At 36.5% G+C, this 22,617-nt stretch overlaps 1 protein-coding gene across 1 annotated transcript in view; it reads right to left on the reverse strand.

Moving 5' to 3' along the window:
- ACVR2A (activin A receptor type 2A) overlaps positions 1-22,617 on the reverse strand; it is a 98,532-nt gene that overhangs the window by 29,874 nt on the left and 46,041 nt on the right. The window contains exons 2-4 of the mRNA XM_079783245.1: positions 12,649-12,856; positions 7,317-7,426; positions 6,973-7,127 (exon numbers count right to left, since the gene is read on the reverse strand). Of these exons, the coding sequence (XP_079639371.1) occupies positions 6,973-7,127; positions 7,317-7,426; positions 12,649-12,856 (473 nt within the window). The remainder of the gene's footprint in view (positions 1-6,972; positions 7,128-7,316; positions 7,427-12,648; positions 12,857-22,617) is intronic.

The raw sequence follows: 22,617 nt of genomic DNA on the forward strand, positions 1-22,617 counted from the left end.
GGACAGTGAACTGGCCCCCTGTTTAAAAAGTTTGAGGACCCCTGACCCTAATCATGGGATGTTGAAAGATTAAATGAGTTCATCGTAAGTGCTCTGTATAGTACTTGAGTCAAAATGAAATCTTTTATTACACTAAATTAATCTCAAAGTATTGACATGTACCTACAATGGTTTCAATGACAATGATTCATTTTGAGTACAATTTTGAAGTTGTTATTTTGTTAGCAATAATAGCTAACACTTATTGAGGACTTAACATTAATTGAGCACCCCAGATGTGGCTCTTCTCCTAATCACTACAGAGCTAGAATCAGGTATTTCTCCTTTCCTCTATCATTGCCCAAAGTTATTGAAGCAACTCCCTTCTTACTCTCTATATCCTTCATTTCCAAACTGTAAAGTCAAACAACCAATCAACCAACCTACTTTTCGTTCATCTACGTATTAACTGTGGGCTCCAAAAGGGCTACTAGCAAGCACTGTCCTGGTGCTACTTACCACTGCACATACAGCATAGTGCCTGGCACACAATGGGCCCTCAAGCATTAGGTGAGTGGTTAAACAAAAAACAAAACAAACAAACTTGCATACCTCCCAGCCTATCTGATATGAACAGCTTTCACTAATAAACAAACTTTTTTTTCATTTTTATAATCTCAAATTAATAGAAAAAGGTTTGACAGCAATGAAGTAGCTAGGAGTGAAGAAACAGATCCAGGATGAGGTCCTGGAAATAAAGAATAGAGAGAAAAGCAAACTTACTTCTTCCTATCTACCATCTCCTTGCCTGGCAAGGAGGAATAATGCCCTCTGGTCTACATGCATCAGTCCCATTTGTAAAGTGGCAGACTGGGTTCTCCATAGGCCAAAGAAAAACTGAACTCAACATTTTTTAATTTAAATGAAAGTCAGTCTTAAAAACAAGGTGCTTTAATTTTAATGTGTAGCTTTAACTTACTTTAAGCTTTTGATACAGCGTTTTTTTTATTTCCCCTTCTTCCCTTCCCTTCCTTTTGCTTTTGAACACAGGATTTCATCCAATCTCCAAGTGGGCCTATCTGTGTATTTGTAAGTGAAATAGCTTACATATGCCTAATGAGAGTAATTTTTTTTCAAGATGCATGTCTATGGATAATTTATGACACTTTTTCCACAATTAGTATAGAAGTATATATAAAAGTAAGTTGTAATTTAGGTTACCAATATAAAAACAATCACACACAAAGGTGGAACACAGAAGGAAGAGACATTTGTAATAGCCCTGTACTACTTCTAAAGCATGTACCCCCCCAAATATATATATATATATATATATATATATATATATATATATATATATCTTCAAGCATAAAACAACAGCATTATATAATCATATTTTAAGCATGCTAAAATAATAAAGTGAAAACATTGTGGAATGTAGGTTCCTGCTCTTATCAGAAACCTAACACAAACTCTAAGCGAATAATACAACAAATTTTGGTATTTTAAGAGCACACATTAAAGTTCCACTACATTTCATCTAAAAACAACATCATTTAATCAGAATGAGATCGATTAGAAGTACTGAGCTGAAAAGCTGTCCTTAGTATACATCGTGGAATAACATTTTACAGTTTAAAAAATAGGGGGGAAAGCATATACTCAAACAAATGAGATTCAAGGTGTCAAAGGATATACACCTGCCTATTAGAATTGGTTATTTCAGAAAACTGATTAAAAAAAGAGAGGAAGAACAAATGATTTTTCCCCCTTTTTTTGGGGGGTGGGGGGAACACACAGACTTTTATCTGTATAATTTGTCTTGTTACAAGTAAGCACTTATTTTAAATAGAAGACAATTTTTAAAAGAGAAAGCAAGAGATAGAGAAAAAGCAAGAGATGTGTTCATAAACTCCAAGCATTTAATAAGCAGTCAATCTATTTCAAGATATGCTTCTATAGATGTAATATTTATTTTGCAGGTATTACTTAATATTAGCATATAAAATACTTAATGAAATTTAGTAAGTGCCCCATACATCCTCCCAAATAAAGAAGGAACATACTTCCCTAAACTGACTTGTTTGAATGATTATATGCTGCCCCTTTCAGTATCTTATTAACTTTAAATGAGTACATATATAGATTCATGTTCAACAGGAAAATCCTACAAAGCATTTCAAAGATGGCTTGGTTTCTCAGTGCACAGTAATTTGACATAGCATGAAAGGACAACCTATGATTACTTTAATATTAAGGTCAATTGGATTATTCTGTGTGCCCAACTAGGTATCTCAAACATGTGAAAGCTTTTAGTCCTTATCAGACCAAAACCTAGACAAAAATGTCATGACATAAGAACTGAAGAGACCAATGTCATTTAAAAAGTATTAGTGTTACAATACTATAGTGCTGTTTATATAGCCTCTAAAAATTTAACAAGAAGCTAACTTCTTATCTTGTTAAAGGCAGGTTAATTTCTAGTCCCTAAAATGCATTTTCTTATCAAGTGGTATTTTTTATCAGCACAAATAAAGATCTTATAAGCAAGAAACTTAAGCTCACATGATTATGAAAGTGATGCAAATAGTTTTATTGAAACCACATTAAGACTTCTTAATAATAGAGTGAATGCATCAATTCCATCACATTCATGACTCACTGACACTAGAAAAACCAGTTCATGATCAGTTTACTCACTAAAGATTATTAAAAGGCTCTTTTTACATGTGGAAAGACAGTTTCAACACAGGCAAAAGAAAAGTGATATAGGTGATAGAAATTAAAAGAATGCTTTAAGATTGTGATTAAATAAAGAATTGAATAATGGCATTCTCATAAAAGCCTGGAAGACTTCAACTTATTTTACCCCTAAGAAATACGGCCTTAAGATTCATCTTAAAGCAAAGCCCTAGAGCACCTAAATGTTTATTAAATGAATCCCTGGGCATAGTGCATTATCATCTTAGTATAACTCTAAATACAATAAAGTCAATTTAGCAATTCATCACTTACAGAATAGTTATTACATGCAAATACTGTGTGAGATACAGTAGTGATACAAACACACGTTATCTTCAAGGAGCTTAAGATCAAGTGTGAGAATGACACATATACAAATGACTAGAGCCTTTCTCAACCGGGGTCACTCATCTGCATCACAGAAAACTGAAACTGACTTGAGCACTATTTTCTCAATTCCCTCAAGGAAGGCACATAACTAATACCATTCTAGATGGATATGATGGATGGCTTAGGTTGCATTAGGAGAAAAAGGCAGACAAAGTGTAGAAGACCACACGTTATGCTCCAAACTTTGTATATTTTGTACTGATCATTTGAAAACTCTCAAATAGCTTTAAAGCACAGAAGTAACATAATCAGACAAGTATTCTACAGCATTAGTACAGATGAAGAGAGAAAACTGGAAGCAAGAAGACCAGCTACAAGATTATAGAAATAATCTTAGCACTGGAAGCCATAATGTCCTGAACTACAATAGGATCAGAAGGGATGAACAGTGAATGCACAGAGCCAAGAGTAGGAGAAGCACTTGTCTCCAAGGCTTTCATTCAGGATGACTGGGAAGACAGTGATACCATGAAACAATGTCACATAGTAGTAGCTTAGCAAGAAGATGTATGTTGATATCTCAGTTCTCCAGTATATCCCATAGGATTGATCTTTTTTCCCCAAGGAGAATAAAAGATCAGATCAATGAATGAGCACAGTATATGTAACTTTATCAGCACAGATTTTTGCTCTGTTGAGAATCCCTGTAAATCTTCAAGTATAGTTCTTACTGTAGGAATGACTCATCAATAAGTATCATCATGAAAAGATATCACCACTAACATCTTACAACAGAGCAGTTAATCCACAAACCAGCCTTTAGCCAAAGCTCTAAGGAAAAGTTTCCCTAAGAAAATGAATGACAAATTTTACATCATTGTCTAAAAGTTTTAAAGAATTTAGAGAAAGAATGGTCTAGAAATCCACAACAAGCATGTAAGATATTTTTCTAACTGGTCTTGGAATTAAACTTGGAATATGGGGACATGAATATGGGATGAAATACAGAAGTCACTTTAAGATTTCAAATGTGTAGCATGTCTCCTCTACCTACTTCTCTCCCTCAAAAAAGTCTTGAATACCAAGTAGGTACTGGCACTACCAACTCAGACACACAAGAATCTTTACCTACAACCCAATCAAAGTTCATAAACCCTATTCTAAAATGTGTTAAAAATTTTTAATGGAAAACATGAATATGACGTTTATTTTTCCTTTTGTCCTATTAGAGATGATGTGATCATGTTATTGCTCATTTTTATTGTTTTATTGCTTGTTATTCAACATCCCAAAGTAGGAAAATAAAATGGCCTATAGAATGATTCTGAGATGGCAGGAATGTTTAGAATTATCTGAAACCCCTGAGGCAACTGTTCTGTGGAAAATGAGAAGCAGAACAGCGTAAGCAATAAGAGCAAAGCTTTAGTTGTCGGAGTCCTTGGTTTAGATTCCAGCTCCAATAGTTGTGAGCTTTGCTATGTCTCAATTTCTTTATCTATAAAGTAGGGATTAAACTATATAAACAATCCTGTGAGTAAAATCAAATCAGTGCTTTCCATACCTGGCTGTCACCAAAATCACCTGGGAAACTTATTAGAAAGATAATATCCTAGGCCCCATTCTATACTTTTAGGGGTGTGGTTCAGGAATTTTTATTTTTAAACAAAAATGCATTGTGATATTCTAAAAATGATCTTCATATACCAGTCACAAGTTGGAAATCATGGAGGGAAAATTATATATCTTATATAGTTTTATATATTCTTATCTAAATTATGTATTTCTACATATACATAACTTACCAGTATTCTGATACACTCTAAATGTTCAATAAATGCTTGATGTAATTTTCAGTAATTATTTTTAAATAGATAAAACTGAGTATTTTGTAACAAGATGGCCCCTAAGTCATCTTGCAGAACTAGTTTACATAATTTTCTCACCCAAAATGAGACTGAAAGAGTGGTACTACAATTTCTGAGACACTGTGAAGTTGACACAAGAGAAATACCACACTGATGACAATGCTCCTTTTCCACAGCACAGTTTATGACAGAAGGAAAGCATAACGTCAGGCATGTCTTTTATTTTTCATAACAAAGGTTGACCATTCCAGATCATTCCATCAAAAACCTTCCAACTCATTCCTTATTTTTCAGTAATTCATACAATTTATTCAAATTCACCACAGAACAATGCAAGTATAAATAAATGAGTACAATAACATTAACCATGGCAACAAATATCTAAAACCCACAGAGATGAATACTATTAAAGATACCTGGCTCTTAGTTATTTATGAATAATAACTGCATCTTTCCTTAAACCCTGGAATTAATTAGCATTTCTAAAGTAGCCTAATATATTATATCAAGCCCTTTTAAAAAAATGTTCAACCATACTTTCCTATCAACATTGTATATAAATCAATATTATCTATAAGATTACATTATTATTCTTATAGTTTTACTAAGAAACAACAAAGTTGTTTTTAAATGTAGTTTTCAGTTAGTTTCTATCACACCACAAATGTAAGTAAGGTACATTTGGACACCACTATAATAATAAAGATAAATGCTCTCTCTTCTAAATTTAGGTATTTATTATTAAAATAGTTACCACCAACAGAAGATAAAGTGTATCATCCTATGGCCTTATGGATTAAACTACATGTATTTACTGGACACTAACATTTTTTATTATAAAATACTTTTTAGGGATTATTTTATATTGACTCACAACTTGATTACTAATGTCTAAAAGTTTAAATATTTCAGCTGTACAAAATAGTGTGTTTACCTAATTGAACCAAGTATTTAACCTCAGGTTTATTCCTCCATATACACATTTTACAAAGATTATGGGGATCAATGATCTAATGCTAACAGATTGCAGCAAGTACTGAGAAAGAAATATGTTATATAAATAAAGCTTAAAGAGAAGAAGTTGTTTTGGTCATTAAATTATAGGGCTTTACCATTTTCTTCTATCGAGTTTAACCATTAATCCTACTGTGTTAGAGAAACAAAGTTAAACAAAGAGATCCAGAGGCTGAGGTAATCTGATCTTAAGAGTTAAAACAGTAAAAACTAGAGTTTAAAAATGTCTCAAGCAAATATAACCAAAAGTTATCACCTTTGCTCAGCCTGTAGAATATCAACTATTTATAAGTCCTTATAAAGCACTGGACAAGAGCCAACTGTCTACATGATAGAGAATAAGGAAAATTTCATGCATTTAATCTGGCTACCCACCACAGCTATATTTTCAGACATATTCTGGCTCAGAGAAGTGAGAATCAAGGACATTAAAAAAAAAGTTTTTTTTTATTTTGCAAACAAAAATATATTTGGAACTGCCAACAATACATGATGAGAAATTCCCCCAAACAACATTTTTAGTAATATATCTTCCTGAAGCCTTTGTGAAACCTCTCTTTTCCACATTTTCCTGGTTACCTTAAGGGGTCCCTATCCATGGTTAGAAGGATATTTTGGCAAGTAGTCTTAAAAAAAGGCACAAAAATTTGGGAATGGAGGAGAGAATAGAAGGGGGAAAAAAGGGTTGTTTTCCTTTCTCCATCATCAGTTACACCATAATAAACAAAGCAGGGTGAATCTCACACTGTAAAGTATTATAATGACAAGAAAAACAGGAATGGGGAAACCCTTCAATCTCGTCTACTCAAGTGAGAAAAGTTCAGGACATAGCAAATTAGTAAGTTTGCAAAATTAGCTATATTTTTCCATGATAAAAAATATTTAATTGCTTCTTGGCCTTTTGGCTAAGATCAAGTGTAAAAATATTCAAAAATTAACTCTAAAGGAAAATGAATTGCAACAAACTGGTGGATTTTATCACAGTAATACTCCTTTAAAATATGCAAGTTAAAACAGCACTAAGTATGAGACAATAACTTACTTGAGTAGGAACAAGTACAGGAGGGTAGGCCATCTTATGATGTCTATACACCCAAAATGCACAGATAACGATCCCTGCAATTAACATAAGTGGCACCAAGGAGTAGAGCAAGATGTTGTAATAGGGTGGCTTAGGTGTAACTGGATTTGAAGTAGCTGTGGAAAGGGAAGGAAAAGAACAATTCAGATTTGGTCTACAAAATTCTATAATAAGTATTTATTGTAGCATCAAATTTTAAGAGAAAAATAAAAGTAGGAGAGGTAGGAGTAAATTATTCTATTAACACGAATATACTTCGTTTTCCATCTACTAAACAGACCTAGGCATTTTCCCTGTGAACTTACGCTGTGTGACTTCCATCTCCGGAAAATAAGAAAACCTTTCATTACACATATTGCCCTCACAGCAACAAAAATATACTTCAGGGCTGTCTTTTTTCTCTATACAATCAGTCCTGCAAACAAAGAGAAATAATGAAAATCAACATTATTATACTGAATCTACAACAGGTATTTTTCTCAAGTTCTTCTCAGAGATAAAATACTAAGTCATTTATAGTCAACTTTAAGATTTTTATTAATATCCAATGGTCAATTCTTAAAATTCAAAACTGTTCTTGGAATCCTGTTACTAAATCAGAATAAAATAAACAGCCGATTTTATAACAATCACATTGGCTCATTGAGACTATTGCTTTAACTCGGTTTTTAATGATCAATCTAAATCAACCATCTTTCTGTTGTTTAATTATTAGAAAACTGAAAGAGGAACCTAAGCCAATGAAGAAATTTGGTCTAGTAGTGCTTTTTCTCACAAGAAATATAGCTTTCCCATTTCAGGAATACAAACACTGAACACTATATATAAAACTATATCTGTGTACATATAAATACGTATGTATACACTCAAATACACCAATACAAAGTGATGCAAGTTCATTCCTCACAATAGAATATATCTCAATATTAGAGACAAATCAGGCCTTGGGAATTAAGTGCCTTTTTTTGTAGTAGCAGATTTAAATACCCTGAACACAATGAACAGGCTTAAGATAAGCAACAAGAACAATATGTAACAACAAACATAGAACCTAGTAACTCAAAAACTGATTCAAGTTAGGTTGATCTGGAGGGGAAGGCGGAGGCAGCCTTCTATAGAGAACCTAAGTTACTGAAAAGATCAGAAACTAGCCTGTAGAACAAATCGTAATCAATCACTAAGAAACAGCTATACAGTAGTTCCCCCCACCTATCCACAGGGGAAAAGTTTCAAGACCCCAGGGGATGCTTGAAACCGAGGATAGTGCTGAACCCTACATACACTGTTTTTTCCTATATATTCATACCTATGATACAGTTTAATTTATAAGTTAGGCACAATATGAGGTTAACAACAACAACTAACTAATAAAATAGAACAATTATAACAATATACTGTAATAGAAGTTATATAATAGTGGTCTCTCTCTCTCTCTGATAATCAAAACACCTAAGTGACTAATGAGCAGGTAACATATACAACCTGCATACACTGAACAAAAGGATGATTCCAGTTGTGGGTAGGACAGCACGAGATTTCTTTACAACACTCAAAACTGTGCACAATATCAAGTTATTTCTGGAATTTTCCATGCAATATTTTGGGGCCCAAAAATGACACTCTTAATTCCCATAGGTAACTGAAACCACGGAAAGCAGCCCCAGCTGGTTTGCTTCAGTGGATAGAGCGTCGGCCTGCAGACAGAAGGGTCCCAGGTTCAATTCCGATCAAGGGCACATGCACGGGTTGCAGGCTCGATCCCCAGTAGGGGCATGCAGGAGGCAGCAGATCAATGATTCACTCTCATCACTGATGTTTCTATCTCTCTCTCTCTCCCTTCCTCTCTGAAATCAATAAAAATATATTAAAAAACAAAGCAAAACTGCAGCTAAGGAAGGACCACTGTACCTATTCTTTCTTTTTTAAAAAATCAAACATTTAAATATTGCTAACAAACATCAGGCAGATTTAAAGACATGTTACAAATAAAATGAACTTTAAGGATAACTATTAAAATAATAGGTTGAATTTAACTTTATAATGAAAAGCCCAAGATATTTCAGGTAGAATGCAGTCTTTAAAAAATCTAACTTTAAAATGTAATTGATACCAACATCTATTTAGTAGAAAGTAAAAGATAAATGAAAGCTAAATTGTTAACAATTTAGCAAAAGAATTTATATATATATATATATATATATATATACACACACATACATACATATATATACACATATATATATAAATAAATTTAATATTTAGTATTTAGAACCATGCCTCAAATTATGGGAAGTAAATTAACCTAGCCTAATTACTTTTTGCCATCCAATTTCATTTTTCTTTTCATTACTCTTTTCCTCCATACTTTGACATTTCTTTAATCTTCTTTTCCTTTCTCCTACTTTTCTTATTATCCTTATTATCTGTTTTTTAATCAAATTTGGAGCATAAAAACAAAATTTCACATACTTTTTAAGTTAGCATCTAATCCCTAGAAACAGAGTTGGTGCGTAATTATCCCTGTAAGAACAAGCATTTGCACTGAACAACCCGCACCCCATTATCAAGCCAAGTTTAACCTCCACCAATACTGGTTTTAGATGAGAAGCACAGTATCTTTTTATTACAAAAAACACACACACACACAAAAACACCAAAAATCCTTGATATCAACTAATTAATGAAAGATAGTTTTGGATAAAGATGATTCCCAAATCTCTTTCCCCCCAACTTCTTTCTACCTACCTTTTAAAAAAAATAAAATTGATACATAATTAACATATAACATTGTATATTTTTCAGGTATGAAACATAATCTATAATAATAAAAGCCTAAGCGACCATCGCAATCTAATGGACGACCGAATAGGCTGTGTGGAGCAACCAGGCCAGCAGTGGGGTTAGTGAGGGATGACCAAATGACTGAGCAGCAGGCTGTGTGGGGCAACCAGGCCAGCAGGGGGGTTAGTGAGGGATGACCAAATGACTGAGCAGCAGGCTGTGTGGGGCAACCAGGCCAGCAGGGGGGTTAGTGAGGGACGACCAAACGACTGAGCAGCAGGCTGCGTGGGGCAACCAAACTACCGAACAGCAGGCTGCGTGGGGCAACCAGGCCGGCAGGGGGGGTGGGGTGGGGGGCAGTTGGGAGCAACCAGACCGGTGGGGGAGGCAGTTGGGGGCAATCAGGCTGGCAGACAGAGGCAGTTAGGGGTGATCAGGCCAGTAGGGGGGCAGTTAGGGGCAACCAGCCGGCAAGGGGGACAGTGAGGGGCGATCAGGCCAGCAGGCAAAGGCAGTTAGGGGTGATCAGGCTGGCAGGGGGGCAGTTAGGGGTGATCAGGCTGACAGGGGGGGCAGTTAGGGGCCATCAGGCTGGCAGGCAGGTGAGTGGTTAGAAGCCAGCGGTCCAGGATTGTGAGAGGGATGTCTGACTGCCGGTTTAAACTGGCAGTCAGACACCCCCCAAGGGGTCCCGGATTGGAGAGGGTGCAGGCTGGGCTGAGGGGACCCCCCCCACCCCATGCACAAATTTCGTGCACTGGGCTTCTAGTAATATATTTGTATAGACTGTGAAATGATCACCACAATAAGGTTAGTTAACATCCATCACCACAGCGATACAAATTTTTTCCATGTGATGAGAACTTTTAAGGTCTACCCTCTTTGCAACTTTCAAATACACAATGCAATATTTTTAACTATAGTCACCATGCTGTACATTACATGCCAGGACTAATTTGTTTTATAACTGGAAGTTTGCACCATTTCTCCCCTTTCACCTATTTCACCCTCCCTCCCTCTCAGCCTCTTACAACCACGCTGTATCTATGAATTTTGGTTTGTCTTTTTGATTCATATATAAATGACATCATAAGGTTTTTTTTTCTCTGACTTATTTCACTTAGCATAATGCCATTAAGATTTATCCATGTAGTTTCAAATAGCAAGATTTCCTTCCTTTTTATGGCTGATTTACATGCATACAATAGAATATTATATGTTTTATATATTACATATTATATATATTATGCATGTAATATATATTTTAATGACATACACTTTCTTTATCCGTTCATCTATCAGTGGACAATTATACTGCTTCCACATCTTCCTATTATAAATAATGCTACCATAAACATAAAGGTGCATGTATATTTTTCAGTTGGTGTTTTCATTTTTGGATAAATATCCAGAAGTAGAATTGCTGAAATGTAAGGTAGTTCAACTTTTAATTTTTTTTAGGAACCTCTATACTGTTTTCTTAGTGGCCCTACTTACCTTTCATAATAGCAAATATTATTTAATGATCACCTCTTCTAATAGAAAGGCTAATAATTGAAATGCAGCTTAAATATATAATTATAGAGAAATAATCCCTTGAAAACTCACAGATTTAGAAGTATATCGTAAATAATACATATACACCAAAACAACTATTTTAATAAAAAGTAGAGCTAATTCAATTTGTATGGTCTTATTCAATGCACTTTGCTGTTAATCACATATAGCCAATCAACCACAGAAGAGAAACCTAAAAGCGAAGAGGAAGTATCTAGTGTCCCACGAGTATATCAGTTTTTGGCTCCAAAAAGTCCGGTTATCTAGGACTTTGCAGCCTCTGCCAGTCATCAGCACCCACCCACCATGAAAAAATCCAGGCAGTTTAATTGATCAGCCCAACATCTATGGGACTCCTCACAGAAAGATCACTGACAGTCAATTACATGTCCACTGTATTTCATTGTCAATATAGAATAAAACAATTTAAACAAGATCTTTTAAATAAAATGTAGTTTTCTATGAGGACTGTGTTAGTTCTGATGTCATTCTGAACATCAAGTTAAAATGTCTCTTGGGATAAAGAACAAAGGCCTACTTTGCAAGAAAAAAAAAGGAAAAAATGTAGTAAAATCAATTTCTTCCACATACATAAAAAAGAAACCTAAAAGCAAATTAAATACTATGATTAAGTTTCCATCTCCTTGAGAATAGATTTTCAACAGATATATTCTCTTTTAAAGCAATTTTAAAAATCCTTTTTCCTTAAAATTGTCATTTAAAAACACACACATTTATAATCCTAACAATATAAGGAAAGAAATAGTTCTCATCTATATTTCTCACTACTTGGTCATTTATTCAAAGTATATCAAAGATAAAATATAAACATGTCACATTTATTTTATTACTTTAAAATACATATCTTGTCATTAGAGAATCTCTATATATAAAAGCCTAATATGCTAAATGTCTGACAGAGAGTTGACCAACCAGTTGCTATGATGTGCACTGACCACCAGGGGGCAGATGCTCCGACCGGTAGGTTATCTTGCTGCTGGGGTCTGGCTGATCGGGACTGGGTGAGACAGGGCTGGACACACCTGGGAGCCCTCTCACAGTCCCTCCCCAGCCACCGGCCCCAATTGGGACTGGGCGAGACGACCCTGACCAGCCCGATCGCCAGCCAGGCAGAGGGACCCCACCCATGCACGAATTTGTGCACCAGGCCTCTAGCGTTATAATGGTCTTCATAATCCCATGTTTACAAAAAAAGAAATAAAGTGAAAAATACATGCATTGATCTTTCCCTTTTAAAAATTATCCCATGCTATCATAAAAAAGGAAATGTTTCCTTACCTGTCATAGCAGTTGATATCATCCAGCCAACAACCTTGCTTCACTATTTCAATGGAACCAGAAATATTCTTCCAGGTAGCAAAACAATGTCTCCGTTTATCTTTGTCACCATAACAGAGTTCAACACCAGTTCGATTGGTTTTATCTCTTTCCCAATTAGCATTATAGAAAATACACTCCTGAGTTTCTGATCTACCAAGTATAGCACCTATAAGATAATAAAACAACAACTTAATGTAACTGCATTCGCTCTTAAAATAAAAGATTGTCTCCCAATATACTATCTTCAGATCTTCTGAAAATGTCAATAATTTACTATCTTCCTAGTGTTATAACATTAGGCATAGGTTCCCAGGTCAATCACTGCATTTTAAGTATAATAAACATAATAATAGAAAGTGAGTACATATATCACAAGATTTCTCTGGAAAAGACCAGTTTCACTTTACTAAAGAATGTCCTTGATGAAAAGCAGTAAAATTGTTCATTTTATTAAATCTTAACCTTTGAGTAGAGTTCAATATTCTGTGTGACAAAATAGGAACTAAGGCACTTCTGCTGCATACTGAAAATGGTTGCCTCAAGAAAAAGCCCTTGCATGATTGAGTTGTGAAATAAACCAACCATGGTTATCTCAGACATGGATATCTGGTAGAGTCTCAAAAGTGAATCAAGTAAACCAGTTACTTCAAGAAAAATAACTGACAGTATGCATCAAAAATTTGAGTTTTCACACAAAATTAAGAATTTTTGAAAATCTGTATCCACCACCATTAATTAGCATGCCACCTTCCCAACACATAAAGGACTTTCTGATGAAACCAGTGATATTAACAAATGTTACATTTAAATATTGAATAACGAAATGCGCCAATATTTAAAAGGTCTATATAATTCAGAAAACCAATGCTTTTCAAATGAATTATGTGTTATGTTACAAAAACATTCAAGGGGAAAAATCTATTCAATGTTCAAGATAGCCCAATACAGTTTAATGGTACAGAGGACAAGAAGTTCATTAATGGTTTCAGATTTTTCACTGTAACTAACTTTAGAGAAATTATCTTTTGTGTTACATGGGAAAGCAAGGAAACAGAAATACCCAAAATAATTCTGAAAAAAAGGTACCAAAGAGAATTCAGACAACCTGATTTTAAGACTTACTATAAAGCTTCAGCAATTATGACAGTGCAATTTTAGTTAGAAAACAGACACATGCACCAGTGAGACAAATAAAGAATCCAGAAATAGACCCACACATATATGACCAATTGATATACAGCCAATAAATGTCACTAGAGAAAACAGTCTTTTCAACAACTGATGCTAGAACAATTAGACATCTATATGCAAAAAACAAAAATGATCTCATCTCTCACTCCATATGCAAAAATTAATTCTAAGCAAATCATAGACCTAAAATTATGAAATTTCTAGAAAAGAACAGATGGAAAATCTTTGTGACCCTACCTTGTTTCCACATCTGATTCAATTTCTGTAATTCCATAATTAATATTATGAATAATTTCATAGTTTTATAATTCACACTCAGCCCATTTATAGTAAATCAGTAAGTCTAGTCAAGGAATCCAGCATCAGACTTAAATTAGATATTGCTCTACTTAACAAGCGCTGCCTATGCATCAATGACTAGTACTGACCTTTGTTTTTCCTGTCATTAAAAAAAAAAAGGCAATACAAACGGCCTGAAATTTGGTAGACTATATGGCCATAAAATAGGCCTGCAAAAGTCATATTCAAATCTAAAATATTCCCCCTATGAGGAAAAAGTAAATTTCATCTAATGTGACTAGATCTGAGGACAACCTTTTTGTTTTTTAAAAAGCATGAAGTATTAAAATAAAACACCAACACTAATTTTTATACAATCTCTTCCAGTAACAGAGAGGGATTACTTCACAACTAATTTTATGAGGCCAGTATTATCTTGATACCAAAGACAGATAAAGATAGTACAAAAAAAGGAGTAAGTAATACAGACTAGTATCTCTCATTAACTTAGATGTAAAAGTCTTCAACAAAATTTTAGCAAACAATCCAACAATGTATTAAGTTCTAGCTATTGCAATAAGGCAAGAAAAAAAAAAAAGGAAGGGAATACTGACTGGGAAAGAAGATATAAAATGTTTCTATTTTCAGATTGCACAACTGTCTATCTAAAAAGTCCCAAGGAATCTTAAAACAAAATAATGCTAGAACTAGTGAGTTCACTAAGACCACAGGTTACAAGATCAATACACAAAACTCAATTACATTTCTATCTACTGACAGAATGAAGAAATGAAACTGAAATTAAAAATGCAATACCAGTTAAAGTTGCTCCTAAGAAAATAAAATACTTAAATATAACTTAAGAGAACATTTATAGGATGTATATAATGAAGATTATAAAATGTTGATGGGAGAAATCAAAGACAAATACTTGGAAAGACATGCTGTGTTCATGGATTGATAATTCAACATAAAGATGTCAATTTTCTCTAAATTTTTATATGAACTGGATTAAACCTATTAGGTTTAATGCAGTTCATATCAAAATCTCAGCAATTTCCTTTTAAACATAAATGAATTTATTCTAAAAATGTTTGAGGAAGAAGAATGAAGCAGGAGAAATAATTCTTTCTGATGTTAAGGCTTACCATATAGCTGTAGTGAGCATGACAGTGTGGTACTGGCAGGACAGACACAAGATCAATGAAACAGAAAGAGAATCCAGAAACAGATCCATACAAATATGCCCAATTAATTTTGACAAATTATCAAAAGCAATTCAATGGAGGAAAGAGAGCCTTTTCAATAAATGATGCTGGAGCAATGGGACATGGTTCAAGTCTTTTTCATGAATGCCCTCCCTTTGCTATCTATCATCATTCTAGTAGTTCCTAAGAGCCCAGCTCTCACATATGTGACAATTTCATGCTTTTTTCAAGGTAGATATAACAAAATTCTAAGAAGTTCTTTAATCAGGACTTTTCCTTCCCCCAAAATGCACACTACTTACAATATAAAAAATTTTATTTTATATTTATTCATTGTTTTTAATTGCCTGTCTATATATGTCCTTTTACATGTCAGAATGCCATTGGGTCCAAGACTATTTATTTGCCCTCCCAACACAAACAATAATTAATGAATAAAAACTCAATGTAACAACTAAATAAAAAACTTACCAACTACTACTTCTCCCCATCCTCTGAAAAAGGTAGATGGAATTAAAATATATTTTACAATTAAGAATTGCATTCATTTTTTTTCTAATTAAGATGACAATGTTTTTCACAGCCCTGTGACCAGCCTTACCCCCTCACAATTTTCTTACATATACAGCCAACATTAAACAAAAAGAAAAGAATTGTCTGGACAACTTATAAATCTGAGTCTGACTTCTGAAAAAGTATTCTAATGCTGTATGAAACTATCAACAAGGCATTGAGAATCCTACCTAATAATAGACAAATATGCAAATTGACCATACCTCGGACACACCCACAAGCGACGCCCACGAGCCACGCCCACCATCCAATCAGAGCGAGTATGCAAATTAACTCAACCAAGATGGCTACAGCCACAGAGAGCAAGGTTTCCTAGGTAACAGAAGAAGCCAAGCTTTCCGCCTGCCCTAGCCAGGCCTAAGCCTCCACTCAAGCTACAAAGTTTCAATTATAGAAGGTAAACAAATTCAAACAGAAATGGCGGCAGAATGGAGCTTGAGAGAGCAGGCCAGGGTTGCACCCGGCAACAGGCGAAGCAAAGCTTTCCGCACACCCTGGCCGGGCCCAGGCCTCCGCTTAAGGCTACAAAGTTTCAATTATAACCCCAACACAAATGGCTGCCGGCCACGGTGGGAGCCCCAGGCTTGGCTCCACTCCAGGCTACAAAGTTTCAATTGTAAAGGAAAATAAATTCCAGATACCAGGGCCTCCGCTTGCGTTGCCAGGGGGCGTGGGCGGCCTGCAAACCACCACAGGCCCCTCGCTCAGGCCACCCCACGCCCCAAGGGAACCCCACCCTGATCAGGGACACCCTTCAGGGCAAACCAGCTGGCCCCCACCCCTGTACCAGGCCTCTATCCTATCTAATAAAAGAGTAATATGCAGATTGATCATCACTGCAACACACAATATAGCTGCCCCCATGTGGTCAAAGATCCTGCCCCCATGTGGACACAAGATGGCCACCACAAGATGGCCAGCAGGAGAGGGCAGTTGGGAGGCACCCTGCCTGCAAGGGAGGGCAGTTGAGAGGGACCAGGCCTGCAAGGGAGGGCAGTTGGAGGTGATCAACCCTGCAGGAGAGGGCAGTTAGGGGTGACCAGGCTGGCAGAGGAGGGAAGTTGGGGGCAAACAGGCTGGCAGCAGAATGGTTAGGGGGTGATCAGGCTGGCAGGCAGAAGCGGTTAGGGGCAATCAGGAAGGCAGGCAGGCAAGCAGTTGGGAGCCAGCAGTCCTGGATTGTGAGAGGGATGTCCGACTGCCCGGTTAGGCCCAATCCCGGGCAGTCGGACATCCCTCCAGGGGTCCCAGATTGGATAGGGTACAGGCTGGGCTGAGGGACAACCCCCCTCCGTGCATGAATTTCGTGCACCGGGCCTCTAGTATAATATAAACAGGCATGCAACTGAATGCCTTCCCTAAACTTATTACTCCCATAGACAACTTAGTTCTACTTGAAAAAATATTCCCTTTTACATGTCATTGCTTCCTGCCACTTACAGGTAGAACACATGTCCAAAGAGAATCAGCTATGGAAGGAAGATCAAACTGAATGATGCTATTAATCCAAAACATTTTATACTATAAATAAAAAGTAAAACAATATCAAAAACAGTATATTAAAGAATAATTTTAGGTAAATTAAGTAATTGGGAAAGTCTGGTATAGTACAATCCTTCATGGCACCAAGAAACCCTAAAATAAGTAAATATAAACAGCATTTTATTAGTTCACCATGAAGGATTCCCCAATTTTCCCCCAATGAGAAGATATGTAAATTTTTTTGACCAAATTGAAATATAAACCTTTGTACATGTATATGAAACAGCCCAGTGTATACTTATTTTAATTCATTAATTTAGTTTTATAAATGTTTTTAAAATCAAAGCACAAAAATTTTACAAAACGATTTTGTTCAAACTTCACATACATCTTTCAACAAGTGTCATCTCATTACTTTCTTTTGAGATGTCTAAAAGTATCAAAGTGTGAATAATCATTACTTCTGTTTAAAATTTTTTAAGAAGCAATACCTTTTGAAGTCATATAGAATATGGTCACTGAGAATGTTTTTCAAAGCCACAAATATCCAACACATAGTACTGAGAGTGGTTTTTTCATTGTTCTATAAGTATATGAAAGTACCTACTTAAAATATTGATTTTAAAAATGAGCTTTTAAATTTTTTTACAACCTTTGTAAATAGTTTACAACAAATTATGATACTAAGCCACCAACCCCCATGAACAATTTATTTGTTAAAACTTTTTATCCCCTTCTACCTATTTCCTCTAGAAACCTCCATAAACATTCAAAACTAGCACTGACTGGCATCATTTCAAGATTGTCTGTGTCCTCCAAACACTGTATTTTTATTCAAAATAAAATTACTGAAAGAGAGAGTCTCAAATATGAAAACTTTCTAAGGACTCAAATATATAATGACTCTTTTTCTGACAAATAATCTTTCAGAGAAAACTTTGCTTTATATAGTATATTTACACATAAAAAGCTGATTATATACTTGTACTATAGATTAAAACACCAAGATAAGGGCTATAAATAAATGCTGTAAGAATTTTAAGATAAAAACCTAGAACCTCCATTAGACTAAGAGCTTCTAAACAAAGCCCTGATACAAAGCTCTGTACAACCAGTGCCTGGAACAGTACAGGAACTCAATAAATGTGCATTAAATCAATTCTCAGGGACAAAGAAGAAAGGGAAGACTTTATAGAGGAAATGGGACTAAGGGCTATGAAGGAGAGACAGAGTTAAGGTAAACAAAGGCAGGGAATGCCATAACCAAACAAGGTTGTGAATATTGTGAGAAGACTTCTTACTAAACATAAGAAGTCTATATTCTTCAATACTGGATATAATCTAGATAGGTCTGCAAGACATCAAAAGTTAAAAGAAAGAAGGGTGGGGGGGCAGGCTATAAGGGGTCAATGAGAGAAAAAAGGGAACATTTGTAATACTTTCAACAATAAAGTTTTTTTTTTAAGTTAAAAAAAATAGAAGTATTTTTAAGATTAATTTGAAAACAGTGAACCCTGACCGGTTTGGCTCAGTGGGTGGAGTGTCGGCCTGCGGACTGAGGGGTCCCAGGTTCGATTCCAGTCGGGGGCATGTGTCTTGGTTGTGGGCACATCCCGGGTAGGGGGTGTGCAGGAGGCAGCTGATGGGTGTTTCTCTCTCATCGATGTTTCTGGCTCTCTATCCCTCTCCCTTCCTCTCTGTAAAAAAATCAATAAAAATATTTTTTTAAAAAAAAAAACAATGAGTAAACTGTTGGAATGGAAAGAAACCCAGTAAGTCATACTAACTACCCAATAAAAACCAAAGGTCTACTAGTACATGCTAACCAGATGGCCACAGGTATCAAGAGGAATGGCAAATTAGAATACAGAGATCAAGTTTTTTCTTTGCATAGTCCCTCATTTGGTCTCTCCGAGTATAAGAAAGTAAAAGATAAAAGTGATTTGGTTTAAAACTCATAGATACAGAGAACAAAGTCATGGTTGCCAGGTGGGAGGAAGTAGGAGGGATGGGTAAAAAAGGTGAAGGGATTAAGAAATATAAATTGCCAGTTACAAAAATAGTCACAGGTATGTAAAGTACAGCATAGGGAATCTATACTAATAAAAGGGTAATATGCTAATTAGACCAGACATCTTCCAGACGTCCTTCTGGACAAAGCCACAGTGGCAGGGGCTGAGGCAGAGGCGGTTAGGGGCGATCAGGCCGGCAGGGGAGGGCAGTTGGGGGCATCAGGCCGGCAGGCAAAGGCAGTTAGGGGCAATCTGCAGGCAGACAGAGTGGTTAGAGGAGATCAGGCAGACAGAGGTGGTTAGGGGCAATCTGCAGGTAGACGAGCAGTTAGGAGCCAGCAGTACCAGATTGCAAGAGGGATGTCTGACTGCCAGTTTAGGCCAAACAGCAGGATCGGGCCTAAGCCGGCAGGCGGACATCCCCCAAGGAGTCCCAAACTGCGAGAAGTCGCAGGCTGAGCTAAGGGACTCCCGCCTGCCCGCCCCCCCCACCCACCAGTGCACGAATTTTATGCACTGGGCCTCTAGTTAAATAACAGACAGAATCACTTAACTAGCTTTATTTTGAAAATCACCAATAGCCTTGATCATATTTACAATACTAGGAATAAAATTCTTTGTATTAGGAAAGAAAAAATTAAAATTCTTGTTTATTACTTTTGTATTATGTAATAACTGAAATAACTCATTTTAATAATTTGTTTCTATTGCAACTATAAACACATCATATGTCTTCTGTATCATATATTTTCTATATCAATACAGATCATAGAACACAAGTCACCTTTCCTATCTGGCTGCTCTGGGTTGTTTTTAAGCATTAGCAAAAAAAGTAAAGTCCACAATATCCCAAAAGACTTCTGATAAACAGGTTAGAAATATGAGTAAGCAGAATAAATTTTCAAATAAAACTTCTACATGGCAATGCACCATTTTAGGCCCTGTCAATCTAATTTTTTTTAAACTAAGCACCTTCCTACCACCAAACAATCACTTCTGAAGGAAAACACAACACTTTCTGGCATTCTTTCCAGGAATATTTTTTTGCCTGGCCTGTTAAATTCTGTATCTAGTACTTACTATCATTCTGACAAAATAGTGCAAGATTCTGTCCATCTAGACCAGTAGTCAGCAAACCCCGGCTCGCAAGCCACATGCGGCTCTTTGGCCCCTTGAGTGTTCTAACACCACTTCTTCAAAATAGACTCACCCAGGCCGAAAACCTACTTCTGCACATGGGCCACCAAGTTTCAATTGCACTGTACGTGCACGCCCGCACGTGGTATTTTGTGGAAGAGCCACACTCAAGGGGCCAAAGAGCCGCATGTGGCTCGCGAGCTGCGGTTTGCTGACCACTGATCTAGACCAAGTACTATAAACTAAAAACAAAACTTAATATAGAATAAACTAAGAAGATAAATGTATGTTGTAACACTAGATACAGTGTATGCATGTGCGTGTGGAATAAGAGTAAAAGTACTTAGAAGTCAACATTTAACTACTGGATATTTAAGGACTCCTAATGTTCATTCCTGACAAATTACTAAGATAACCATCTTAAATGTATTTCAACATTGTTAACTCATAACTGACTAATTTTCCCCATGTACATAGTTCCAAAATAAGTATGTATCTACTTTTATACAGACCAAGATGTGAAAAAAATATATAAGTTGCTCATTTTTCCAAACCTCTTTCTTAACAAGCCTCAACATAAAGTTTTAGAGTTCCAAAGAGAGCACAAACTTTGTAATGGTAAAATTTTCTCTTATAAAAGAGGCAAGCAGCCCAGCCTCCTTTAAATAAATTCCTTACAATTTGCCTATTTCTTAATCTACTTAATTGTAGATAGACTCTAATACAAAAAGGTGTATTTCTGTATTAGCAAAACTTTTAGAGGACCTTCTTTCTTAAACTCTTCACTAAATACAGAAGGTACTCTCTACACAGGCTTATTCAATAAAGATGCTAACTACCTGCACTCAGTTACTAAACTACTAAATAACAAAAGACACCCTTTGTAATGTATTCTTCCAAAAGAAAGAAAATTTTCTTTAAAAGTCAGAGACATAGACACACTGACACACAGGCAAAGAAAATACAGTATGAAGGCATCAGAATCCAGAGAGCATTCATTTTTAAAGGTAACCATCCTCATCCTCCTAAGGAATGACCTGACATCTGTTTGGGTAGAAATTTACATCAGGTTGGTATATTTGACTTATAGTTCAGAACAAAGCACTGATTTGTATTATCAATTAGCAAAGAACTTCACTTTTCTGAATACATAAAGCAAGAATCCTATATAATAAAAGGCTAATATGCAAACTGTCCCCTCGACCGGGAGTTAGACCAGGAGGAGGGGCCAGCTGGCCAACGGCCCACAGCCCTGCCCCCAAGCCAGCCCTGCCCCCAATCAGCACCCCCACTCTGATCAGGGGCGGGGCCAGCCGACCAACTGCCCACGGCCCCTACCCCAGCTGCCACCACCACCCCATTGGCCCCCCAACCCCAATCAGGGGCGGGGCCAGCCCGCCAACTGCCTGCGGCCCATACCCCAGCCAGCCCTGGCCCCAATTGGCCCCAATCTGGGCAGGCCAGCCAGACCCCACCCATGTACGAATTTGTGCACCAAGCCTCTACTATATGTATATAGGAGCCAGCAAAAGAGCAAATCACAACACTCAAAATTTCTGATTCAATTAACTAACACCTGGGACCAGATTGAAGATTATTTTCTAGGACAGTCCAAGAAAACCTGGCATATTTCCAGACCTCAACTACCCTGTGCCTTTTTAATTATTAAAAATAGGGGAAAGGTAATGGTTGCAAGAAAAGGCCTGCTTTCTTCTCAATTTAATCAATATAAGAAAGCTTCTTATAATATTACTAGAGGCCTGATGCATGAAATTCGTGCATGGGGTGGGGGGAGGAACGGGTCCCTCAGCCCGGCCTGCACCCTCTCCAATCCGGGACCCCTCGGGGGATGTCCAACTGCCAATTTATTTATAAACCGGCAGTCGGACATGCCTCTCACAATCCGGGACCCGGGTGGCTTTGCCCAGGCTGCAGCCGCAGTCACAGGTGACCAGGGGCGGGGCCCCCGGCTTCACCAGGGCCCGGCTTTGACGGGAAGGTCGTCCAGAAGACGTCCGGTCTAATTAGCCTATTACCCTTTTATT

The sequence above is a fragment of the Cnephaeus nilssonii genome (assembly GCF_951640355.1).
Source record: "Cnephaeus nilssonii genome assembly, chromosome: 10".
NCBI classification, from domain to species: Eukaryota; Metazoa; Chordata; class Mammalia; order Chiroptera; family Vespertilionidae; genus Cnephaeus; species Cnephaeus nilssonii.